Here is a 12,590-nt window from a genome sequence, read left to right as displayed (position 1 = left end):
TGAAAAATGGCAAAATACAAACGTAAAGCCCTTAAGTCAGCACTTCTGAAACTGGGGGGTCCCGACCCAGAAGGGGGTTGCAGAACTATTGTGTGTGCGGGAGTTGGGGGATGTAATGGTATTGCCACCATTACTTCTGCACTGCCTTCCGAACTGGATAGCTGGAGGACGGCAGCTGCTGGATGGGTGCTGAGCTCTGAAGGCAGCATCGCTACCAAGAGCAGTGCAGCCTTCAGAGCTGGATTCCCAGCCAGTAGCCGCTGTTCTCCAGCCACCCAGCTCTGAATGCAGTGCCAACAGCAGCACTAGCACAGAAGTAAGGGTGGCAATACCATACTATGTAACACTTCTGCGCTGCTGCTGGCAGCGGCACTGCATTCAGACCTGGAAGCTGCCGCTCTCTGGCCACCCAACTCTGAAGGCAGCACAGAAGTAAGAGCAGCAATACTTCAACCCCTTTACAATAGGCTTGAGACCCCCCTTTTCAGTCGGGTTCCCTGGTTTGAGAAACACAGTGTACATGTATATATACTTTTACCCTACAGAATAAAAGAGTATCGGGTAAAAGTACACAAAAGACCAGATTTCACGGTCCATGACACGTTTTTCATTGCCATTAATTTTGTAGGGTCCTAGATCAACAAAACCAACCAAATACAAATATCATGGTTGATGAACTTTTAAAATTAAATTAAAGTTGTATTCTTTAAAATTCCCTTTCTGCTGTGCAAAGAATGACGTATCTATTGTTTGTATAATCTGTCGCTTTCACATGTTTTTTTCTTTTTAAGGATGGCATCATTAAAATTAAAGATCTTTCTTTACCGCAGATGATTGGGATAATGGATACTTGTTTTTGCTGCTTGGTAAGAATTTGCTCCTTTTAATGCTGTTTTAATACTTTCAAAACTGGAGTTTAAGTGATTAAGAAAAAGATGTAGGTTTCCTTGGTAAAGAAGGATTTTAGGGTAAATTGATCCATTGAGCAGACACATATTTACATACTGTATGTTTAAATTTGCTATAACCATTAGTAGTTGGAGTGATAGTTCAGTAATCAGGGTCTCAAGAAACTTTGTGTTCTAAAAGAACCATTAGTTCAAAAAAAAAATCTGGGATTTTGACTATGAAGTACTAGAGAGAGATTATAGAATCTTATTTAAATTAGGAAATCTGATCAAATTCTATATATTTTCATTGTGGTTTCTTTACAATACAGATCTTTATATGCATAAGAGGTTATAAAGATATGTTAAAGGAGATGTGCAAATTTATTTTTAATTGAATGTGTAAACGTATATGTGCTAAATGCCACAAAATAATTTTTAAAGGTATATTGGACATGTTTTAAACCAAAACTCTACTGTATTTCATAGTCTATGAAGATATTGAAGGACGTGCCTAGATTATTGAAGCTTTCTCTCTGTTCTCATTTACATCAGTTTCATGTTGTTATACCAGGAGGTCATGGAAAGGAAGCTATGTTTAGACTTGAAATTGTAGAATACTAATATATTTTAGCAGCAAACTACAGTTGTGACGTCTTACTTATGTAATGGAACATTAGAGGAATACATGTATAGTATGTAATTCACGTCCAGTGACAAGCTTACTTCCATAATTCTTGGACTGGGAACTTTGTAGAGGTAGCTTGTTCAACAAGTAAGGTGGTGCATAATACTCTAGTGTGTGTCCCCTTTCCTTCCTTTGGTCCCCACCTCCACTTCCATAGCCAACAAATGAAGAGATGTTGATGGGTGTCAGATATCCTCATTTGGTCCTTTTTGCTGGATGGAAGGTTGGCACGATATGGAGTCTCTTAGAGGACTGATTTAGACAGGGTAAAATAGAAAAGGAATGGGAATATAAAAAAATGCAGACTCAAAAATAAAGTATGTACTTTTATTTTCTTTCTAGATAACATGGTTGGAAGGTCATTCCTTGGCACAAACAGTGTTTACTTGCCTATATATACATAATCCAGACTTCATAGAAGATCCTGCCATGAAGGCTTTTGCTCTGGGGATCCTAAAAATCTGTGATATTGCCAGAGAAAAAGTAAATAAAGCTGCAGTTTTTGAAGAGGTATGTTTCAATATGACCTGTGATTACAATATGGATAGCACCATAATTATTCATGGTGCTTTACAGAAATTAAAAAATGGCTTGAAGAGTGAAGTTTAGGACTACATTATTGTAGAATGGTCTGGGAAAGTGGCTAATTTTCTTGAACAGAATATCACTGGTCACCTAATTTCTCTTACACTTTTTCCTGAATTCATTATTTGCTTTCTATGTGGTAGAATACATGAGTGAGCAAATAAGAATGCTTTTATTCATAAACAGCTTATATATGAACAGAAAAGATGGCATAGGTCAGTAGAAAATTATTAATGCGGGGATTGCCTGCTATTGAAACCAGATGTTTTTGATCATTAGGATTTTTTTGTTTAGCTTTGAATTTTCTGCCCAGGATAAAGAGACAATGTGCTACATGTGGCACCCTTCCCCTCCCCCCAGTATTGTACTGGGAGTCAGGAGATCTTGTCCTCTGCTCTGTGATTATTTTCCAATCTGTTAATGGTTTTAATACTTCTTTTTAAAGTGCTTTGAGATTTATGGATGGAAAGTACTATAGAAGAATAGTACTGTTAATATAATATATATTAAAAACTGAACTAGCTTGTAGGAATCTGTACCACAAATATTAAACGGGCCTCCTGAAATTCCCATTGGTTGCTGTGTAAGACTATAACTGCAATTTTGCATTGGGTGCAGAAATTTAGAAAAAAGTGTAGTTATTGCTGCTGTACTTCAAACATATGTTTTGGCTGAAAGCACCTAATTGTTCCATTTTACATTTAGGAAGATTTTCAGTCCATGACCTATGGGTTTAAAATGGCTAATAGTGTGACAGATCTTCGAGTTACAGGTAAAATTCAGAACTTTGGGGAAAAGAAAAGTCCTGAAATTTTCATGCTTTCAGTTCAGAGATCCATTTAAAAATGTGAATAAAATATGAGCCATTTCCGTTATTACGTACATTATTTTCTTCCCATATATTCTGGTCAGAAATTTTCAATATGCATAACTAAAATTTAAAAAATGCTTGAACTGGAATCTTCTAATTTGGCTTGTTTGTAAAATCTGATTGAGATTAACGTAAATAAATTTTGAAAGAAAAATGGTGAGGTAGTTTTAAAGCTGTGGGTATTTAAAGTCAGAATTTTGCATGTATGTGCATTATTTTTGCTGTTCTTTCAGTTGACCTGCGTGTAGAGCTGGGGTTCTCAAACTTCATTGCACCAGGACCACCTTCTGACAACAAAGTTACTACATGACTTGGGGGTGGGAGGGAGAGGGAGAGGGATGGAGCCAAGCCCCACCACCCTGGGTGGAGATGGAGCTCAGGCTTCAGCTTCAGCCATGGGTCCTAGCAAAACTAATGCTGGCCCTGGCGACCCCATTAAAACGAGGTCGCGTCCCACTTTGGGGTCCCCACCAACAGTTTGAGAACCGTTGATGTAGAGCAGAGGTCTCCAACGCAGTGCCTGCGGGCACCATGGCGCCTGCCGGGGCATTTTTCTGCACCCACAGATCACCCCACCACCGAAATGCCGCCGAGAAGTGTTGCCGTTTCTCGGCGCCATTTTGGCGGCAACACTTCTTCCCGCTGCTACTTTTTGTGGCTGCATTTCGGCGGCGGGGTGTCAGGCGCCCGCCACAGCCTTCTGGGAATAGCAATGTGCTATTCCCACAAGAAAGGTTGGGGACCATTGTTGTAGAGAGATTGAGAAAACTTAAGGCATTAAGACAACTTCTTAGTTTTGGATCAATTTGAAAACTCTGAGATGCCTAGAATTTAAGATTGGTTGAGTTCCAGATTTAACCTTTGTCAAGCCAAATAGCTTCATGTTATATTGCAAAGCTCCATTTGTAAAGAAACATTCTTAATGACAACAAATAAATAATTTTCATGCAAGGAACTAGCTTTAATGCAATGATAAGGTTGAGAAGTCAAACTCTTGTTTTGACAATAACTTAAGTGGAAACTAAAACTCTTGAGAGAACATTAGTCTTCTCGAAACGTGCAGTTATTTAGTTAGCTTCTAACAAACAGACATTGGGTGATCTTAACCGTGAATTTCCACAATCTCAATTGAGCACCTTCTCCCTCCTAACTTCCGTGCACATCTGTTGTACCGTAGTTAAGGTGGAGACTTTTGGAGTTTGAAACCTGCAGCTTTGGACATCTTAAATCCTTCATTTACACAGGGTTTTTTTGTACACTTGTAGATCTGTGGAGTTCACGAATTTGTTTTTCTGTAAATATTCCCAGCATCTGCATGCCTCTGATGTATGTGTTACCTAACCGTTGGTCCAGTTCCTAAAAAATACATATTCTTAGATTTAAATTTTGGCAACACTGATTACTGAAATTGCATTTGCTTTTGGTGAATTGTCTTCTGCGTGGTCCAAAAAATCAGACACTGAGAGGAAAGGTAGAGAGAGTTCCTTCCTTGGAACAGCTGGAGATAGAGAATGGGTAGGTTCAGATTTGTCAAACATTTATTAGTCATAGACTGATACAAAAGCTGGAGCTATGGTTCAGGGACAGCACCTTAATAAGCATTCTAGCATCATCCCCTTCTTAACAGCTGAGGGTAGGAGTTAGACTTCTCGCAGGTAGCTAGCCCTTGATGTCACCAGTAGGGCTTCTTTGGTGGTGAACTTTGGCCAATAGGTGCTTTTAAATATTTCAGATTTAGAATTAAGCTCACAACTCTCCTCAATCTCTGTTGTATGTGTGCATCTGAGTTTAATCAGAATAATTGATTGTTTTTTTAAAAATGTCACTTTTCCAGGCATGCTAAAAGATGTAGAAGATGACATGCAGCGAAGAGTAAAGGTAGTTTTTCTTTAGCTTCCTACTTTTTTATCTGTTATATGTTGAATAGACTTCAAAGAATACGGTTTCCTTTTAGACAAGTTATGTAAGCATATTACAGATTTTTAAGGAACATTACTGTCATCGTGTGTCATTTCCCCCCGGTAATAGTGTCCTCTGGAGGAGAATTGAAATTTTTTTTGTATACCTATTTTTGCTTAAGACACTAGCAGACTGTCTATAGCAGGATTCAGAACGTTGTTAGCTAGTACAGACAAGGTTTGTAGGTTTTCAAGTAGGAATAGAAAGGATAGTCTGGTGTAGGAAGTCTGGTCTACTAGACTGGACTGAGACTTGGTAACCTGGATTTAATTCCTGTTTCAGCTGCAAAATTACTGTGTGACTGTAGAAAGTCACTCAGTCTACCCTGTGCCTCAGTTTGCCAGCTGTGAATGGGGGAATACTGTTTCTCTACTCATGGAGGGGAGGGGTGTAAGGATAGGCTTTATTAATGATTGTGGATCGCTCAGATCATATGGCAATATGGGTCAAATAAATACCTGTAAAGATAGTTACAAGTCAATTTCAGATGCCTTCTAACCTCAGATTAGAACTGATGTTAATCTTATCTGATTTCAGAAATATCCAAACAAATTTAATGTGTTTACCTCTATATCTAAGCTATTTTCTAAACAACGGCATCACTTTTTTGCAATTTTATTAATACATTGTGTTTCTAACTCCTTCAATTTTAGAGCACTCGAAGTCGACAAGGAGAAGAGAGAGATCCAGAAGTTGAACTTGAAGTAATGAACCTTTTACAGTTTTTTGCTGGACTGTATAAAATAGTTCATATTACTTAGATAAATGTTTTCAATAACTAATTTATAGAATTTGTCCTAAAATAGGAAAACCTGTTCCACCATAGATCTTCAAGAAAATAGGGAAGAATTCACTTTGCTGTAATAGCTGCATGGTTATTACTTTTGTGGTAGCACTTAAAACATTAAGTTTGAATGAATGGTACCAGCTTAAGAAGTAGCTGTCCACCAAACTTCCTGGTCTCACACAAGGTGTGTTTGAGTTTTCCTCTTCTGTGTTGGAAGGATGTTGGAGACTATTGGTGCCATAATGTCATCAGTTCACTTCTTCAGAAACAGAAATTACTTTGAAGATAACTAGGCCAAAAAAGTTGCAAATAGAGTTGGAAAGCAGATACTTTCTACTCTCAAAATAGATAGATAATATGTCTATAAGAGCTGTTTATAAAATCTTGTTTTTAGTTAAATAAATGCCAAATCTTATTTTTTTTTGAAGGGTTGGCACTTTTTCCTAATTTTTGGTACTTTTTATTTTGTTGTAGCATCAGCAGTGCTTAGCAGTATTCAGCAGAGTGAAGTTTACCCGTGTACTACTGACAGTTCTTATCGCCTTCACCAAAAAAGAGGTACAAATACTCGATATTTCTGCACTTACTCTGTGATCCTGTGAAATGTTCGGGGTTTTTTTTGTTTGTTTGTTCATTTTGGAGGGCAAAAAATTGTCATAGAGAATCTCTTACTCCAGTAGCTCACCTCCCTGCAGCAGCACCATCGACTTGGGGGCATGGGTGAACTCTGAAGAGTAGCAGCCCAGTTTCCACCAGCACCAATATATTCCTTCTTAGTTCTTAGGAAGTTATAGGGCCTTGCACAGAAATATGCTGTTGATCAGGTAATAACAAAACAAACAAACCTGTTGATGAGCCTGGAAAATTCTCTTTAAGCAAACAGAACCTGAAAGATAAGGTTTCCAGGAAGACTGTCATTAACAGGTGACTAGTAGTAATTTTTTTGTGGGAAATCATGATGGATTTACCCTTTTTGAGGTTCTGAATTTCTATCCAGGCTTCACTGGTGATTGGGAGAGGAAGGGGTCAGCATCAGGGCTGTGCACCAGTCTACCAGCTCTCATGAGCTTGAGATTTCCATGGGATGGATTGGGGGTGGGGTGGAAAAATGACCCTTGTTAGGGCTGAGAGATAGAATTGGGGTAGGCTGGATGAGACTAAGAGTTGTGTTTTTATTTCCCTCCGATTTGTCTGGTTTTGTTACTTTTTGCAGTGGAGGGAGGTAACTTGCTCTTGCGTGCTCTCCTGGAGTTCCCTACTTAAGTATTTAGCTGCAGCAGCTACACCCTGAACAGCATAAAAGAGCCTTAAACTTAGTGAAAATCAGGTGCAAGTATTTTAAAGATGCAGAGGAGGCTAGAGCACTTATGGAGGAAATTGCACTCTGAATTTAATCAGTGGCAGTATAAATAATAGCGTTAGCTCTTATGTCAGGGCTCTGATAGATAGATAGATGTGTTTGTGTTCCACAACCAAATCCTGATTTTCAGAACTGATATGGGTGACTGCTCACAAACTGGGCCATTCATTCACATGTGGTCAAATATTTCTCACTTTAAATTCTTCATTTAGTTCATGGTCAAGATTGATTGATTGCATTTGGGGTCTGCTTTGCAGCCTGTTTTGTAGCAGATCTGTGTTAAGGCATTGTGTCAAGTATCAGAGGGGTAGCCGTGTTAGTCTGTATCCACAAAATCAACGAGGAGTCTGGTGGCACCTTAAAGACTAACAGGTTTATTTGGGCATTAACTTTAGTGGGTAAAAAACCCACTTCTTCAGATGCATGGAGTGAAAATTACAGATCGTTACAGTGTAATTTTCACTCCATGCATCTGAAGAAGTGGGTTTTTTACCCACAAAAGCTTATGCCCAAATAAATCTGTTAATCTTTAAGGTGCCACTGGACTCTTCATTGGTTTTTAAGGCATTGTGTTTAAGACAAAGCTACAGAAAGTGAATATTTATCTTGCACTGTTTTTTATTAATATCAGTTTCTGGCCTGGTTAAGTTTCCATCAGACTATTTTTCTGTCTGAGTTTTTATAAATCTCTTCTAAAACAGCATATTTAAATTTTACTTGTAATATTTATCTTGTATCAAGGGCAATTAACCCAGATTTTTTAAAACTGAGCATTTATGTTCCCAGCAAGCAGTTTAAACACATGCTCAATAATCCTAATAAAATAGGTGTAGATCTAAAATGTCAGAACATTGTGTATTTCAGTAGATTATAAATCTTTACCTTCTAATCAGCAATTTGGCATCAGGATTTTCTAACATTTTGAAGCAGTTTTATGGTACTTAAGGATCCATTAACGTAGAACATTTAAGGACTCCTTATTTTCTAATGAGAGGGATATATTTCCACCAAGAGAAACTATCACTGTTGCAAGAGTGCTTCCCTTATAAACTGACAAAACTCAGAACATAGAGAATGTGCTTCTGACACATACTAGCTTATCAGTGAAGTCTCACTGATTAAGGGTTATCTAGAGGTTGTACAAGCGATACATTGGATGGATACATTAAAACCTATTGGATCAAAAATGTAGTGTGTTCTTTTTAAAAAGAAATCCCATATATCTGGGTTCCAATTCTTGGGAAGGTTACAGAATTTGCTTTCGTACTGACTTAGGTCACGAAGCATGTGAAAATGTTCTGTTATATTTTCCAGACAAGTGCAGTTGCAGAAGCTCAGAAACTAATGACTCAAGCAGCTGACCTGCTTTCTGCCATCCACAACTCATTACATCATGGTATCCAGGCTCAGAATGATACTACAAAAGGAGGTAAGCATCAGGGTTAGTAGTTCTCTCCTGCCTGGAACGTAGTGTCCTTGTGATAGGCTGGGCCTTCTCTAGGCCACTCTCAGGCAGTTTTAGAGTCTCTTCGCCTTCCAAAGTCCTTTCCCACTTGGGAACCATACTGCAGCCTTTCCAGGTACTCTGGTGTTCCTGTAAAAATTTGGTTTGTTTATGGTGGTCTGGCATGGCTGGACACTGGGTTGAGATTTATTTTCAACCCCTGCCCTGCAGTGATGAGCTTGTCCTGGATCTAAGTCGTTGTGGGCAGTGGACTCTTGTCAGCTGTTTTTTCTCTCAGCGGCTATGTAGCAAGAATCAGCTACTTCTGAGGCACTGCTAACTATCATAGAATCCTAAAACTGTAGGACTGGAAGAGACTACAATAGGTTGTCTACTCCAGTCCCCTGCACTATGACAGGAGGACTAAGTATTATCTAGACCATTCCTGACAGCTGTTTGTCTAACCTATTCTGAAAAACCTCCAATGATGGAGATTCCATGACCTCCATAGATAATTTGTTCCAATGCTTAAATATCCTTACAGTTAGGAAGTTTTCCTAACGTCTAACCTACATCTCCCTTGCTGCAATTTATGCCCATTACTTCTTGTCCTGTCCTCAGTGGTTAAGGAGAACCATTTATCACCCTTCTCTTTATAATAACCTTTTATGTACTTGAAGACACTTTTCATGTCCCCCGTCAGTCTTCTCTTCTCCAGACTAAACTAACTCAATTTTTTCAATCTTCCCTCATAGGTCATGTTTTCTAGACCTTTAATCATTTTTGTTACTCTTCTCTGGACTTTCTCCAATTTGTCCACATCATTCCTGAAATGTGGCATCCAGAACTGGACACAGTACTCCAGTTGAAGCCTTATCAGGTTACATAAGAAGTCTGGCAGAGCTAGGAACTGAACCCAGATTCTCAGGTGTCCAAGCACATGCCTTGACCACAAGACTAGACCTTTCTACTTCTCTTGTAGCACAACTAAATAATTACTTGAGGGATCACCTCCCTTCCTGGTCAGATAAGCTGGATCCTCTTTGTTATGAAAGAGATGGCAGGGGCTGGTGGCATGGCATTCTCTATGAGGGCTCAGAGACTCTGGAACTAGCTCTTCCTGCTGCTCCAAAATAGCCAAATTTCCTTTCAGAGTGATAAGATGGGTGAGGTAATATCTTTTACACGGCTATAGCTACACAACAAATTTCCTTTCAGGCGTGGTGCAATGACATCTCTTTGGGTTTTTGGAGAGGATTGAGTGTTTGCTTCCCAAAAGGATAATAAAGTAGAAAGGAGTTTTTATAGTGGCTGGCTGGCTGGCTGAGATCCTGTTTGAATTTCTGTTTTAATACTGCTGGAATTTTGTTGTACCACAAAGTATGAGTTAGGGTACCTAGAGCCCATAAGTGTTTATTATTTAAATAAATTATTACTATATTAAATAAATCTCTGATGGAAATTTATCCAGGCCAAAATGCTGCTGTTTAAGGCAAAAAAAGGGGGCAGCATAGTATAAATTCTGGCTTTTTTTTTTTTTTTTTTTTTTTTTTTTGGCGGGGCGGGCGGGGGGGGTGGGGGGGAGCTTTGGCTTAAAACAAGGCCTCAACACAGATCTGCTGCCAAGAAAGACCAGATCCAATTTTTATTTTTCAAGAGAGAGAGGAAGATAAGGGTTTAAACTGTCACTAAACAAAATGTCATTTTGTTGATCCCTTCTAATTTGTTATAATTCAGGGTGCTTAAGTAGACAAATTGTATTGCTATTTATTCCTTGGCAGAGACAAATATTCTAATAACTACAATAGCACCAGTACTAAGTAAGAAGACATCTCTTCATTTAATGTGGGGTTGGGAAGAAATGATGGAATCCATATAGGATGTTCATAAAATTGCAGGAAAAAACATTTTACATTTTTAATGTGTAGAAAATAAGGATTGCCATTAGTAAGGTTTTAAATATCAGCTGTTTGATAAATATTTTTTCTGACCTAATTCTTAATGGATATATTTTTAAATGATGTTTCTGCTTGTGTGACAATAAGAGAAATTCACTATGGAGAGTCTTAAGGCTTGTCTATACTACCCGATCGGCAGGCAGCAATCGATCCAGTGGGATCGACCACTGAGCGCTGTCCCGTCAACTCTGGTACTCCACCAGAACGAGAAGCGCAAACAGAGTAGACGGGAGAGCATCAGCTGTCGACTGACCGCAGTGAAGACACTCTGTCAGAATTCAGCAGAGTAGGTCTAAGTACGTCGTCTTCAGCTACGCTATTCACATAACTGAAGTTGCGTATCTTAGATCGACCCCGCGCAGTAGGGTAGACAAGCCCTTAGGCTATGTCTACGCTACTGTGGTAAGTCGACCTATGCTGTGCAACTCCAGCTACGTGACTAGCGTAGCTGGAGTTGACGTACCTTAGGTCGAGTTACCACGAGGTCTACACTGCTGGGGGTCGACGGGAGAAACTCTCCCATTGACTTACTTTACTCTTCTCGTCAGGGGTAGAGTACAGGGGTCGACTGGAGAGCGAACTGCTGTCGATTTGACGGGTCTTCATTAGACCCACTAAATTGACCACCGGTGGATCGATCTCAGAGCATCGATCCCAGCTGTAGTGTAGACCTGCAGTTAGACAGACTTTACCTTAGGAGATATTAGGAAAACTGTAGAAGGAACTTATTTGTAATCCCTGTAAAACTGAAGAACCTCTGGGAATAGAGTAGAAACAGTATGACAATATAAAGTCTTTAAATATCTACACTCCCTGCACCACTCTTCTAAAGACTTAATCCCTTGATTTTTTTTTTTTAACTTTCATTTATATAAGTCAATTTAGTTCATGAACTGACTAGCAATTAGTACACTATGGACATGGAAGTATAGGGTTCCTCATACTGCCAGACAACTTTGTCACGGGCAGGGGGGGACCATTTGTAAAAGTGAGATGGTAGCATGGATTCCATTTAATACTAAGCCTCTCTGCTGAGCCTAATGGAAAAGGGCGCTTGTTGGGTGGTGGTTGATTGGTTTTTTGTGATGTATATTATGTCCAAAAGAAGTGGACTGAGACCAATATCTCATATGATGTAGGCCACCAAACAGTGAACAGAGGGTAATGAATGTCAGGCACTACTAATCCTGGTTAAATCTGAACCAACTATTGAACACAATTTACGCATACTTCATTATGATATCCAGTAACTGAGACCAGAATCTCTGATCCATGTATTTCCCAAACTCAGTTGATTAAAAAATAATGCATTTTTGTTCCTTCCTGCATGTTATAAGATTGTTCTCTTAATTTATTCTAAGCAATTTTATTTTATTTTTTTTACATTCATGTTGGCAAGCTGAAACGCCTAAATTGTTATCTTGACCACTTACACCAGACCCACTTCCCAAAATATGCAATAATAACTATATATTTTATGTACTTTGTTTTGCTCCTTTACTCAGTTGTCTATGCAGATGTATATTGTAACTTGAATTCAACTTAAAAAAAAACCCACCCCAAAATCCCTTAACCATAAAGTCATATTACTTTTACAGTTCTCTGTTGAATTCTGATAGACGTCTTAGTCAGCTGTCTGAAAGGAGGAAAGGTTTGAAAACTTGTTTTTTGCCTCGTGAGAGAAATGTTAATTAAATATTTAGATAATGGGAGGCTTGCTAACTTTATCTTTTTTTTTTTTATACAAACCATGAGATTTGAAGGAGTCTATCATATGACTCTAGCATTATAGAGACTTGCAAACATTTGCTATTTAGTAATACGAGGAGCGGATTTGCATTTCTGCCAAATGCCACTACTTAACCTGACATAGTACAAAGTAGATGATTAAATGAAGAATGTGAATCATTTGGGTTACATAAAGGCCCTGTTGTGTTCCCCTACCCATGTGAGGACACCCCTCCCTTGTGTAAAGGGAAATAGTTGAATTTTTTCTCTTTCCCATGGACTATGACAGGGGTTAGCAGATCCAGGAGTGGGCAGACAAATCA

General features: G+C 38.8%; 1 protein-coding gene across 3 annotated transcripts in view; it reads left to right on the top strand.

Annotated features, from left to right (window-relative positions):
* Positions 1-12,590, top strand: part of NAA35 (N-alpha-acetyltransferase 35, NatC auxiliary subunit) — a 42,257-nt gene that overhangs the window by 10,301 nt on the left and 19,366 nt on the right. For all 3 annotated transcript variants that reach the window (XR_012639596.1, XM_074953174.1, XM_074953173.1), the window contains exons 5-11: positions 792-866; positions 1,918-2,085; positions 2,866-2,932; positions 4,866-4,909; positions 5,644-5,694; positions 6,252-6,335; positions 8,452-8,566. Coding sequence is in view for 2 of the 3 variants with exons in the window: in XM_074953174.1 (XP_074809275.1) it covers positions 792-866; positions 1,918-2,085; positions 2,866-2,932; positions 4,866-4,909; positions 5,644-5,694; positions 6,252-6,335; positions 8,452-8,566 (604 nt within the window). In the remaining variant the exon portion in view is untranslated. The remainder of the gene's footprint in view (positions 1-791; positions 867-1,917; positions 2,086-2,865; positions 2,933-4,865; positions 4,910-5,643; positions 5,695-6,251; positions 6,336-8,451; positions 8,567-12,590) is intronic.

Source organism: Natator depressus, chromosome 5 (assembly GCF_965152275.1).
Source record: "Natator depressus isolate rNatDep1 chromosome 5, rNatDep2.hap1, whole genome shotgun sequence".
In the NCBI taxonomy this organism is placed as follows: Eukaryota; Metazoa; Chordata; order Testudines; family Cheloniidae; genus Natator; species Natator depressus.
Note: the sequence above shows the minus strand (reverse complement) of the source record. Positions and strands in the feature narration are given on the sequence as shown.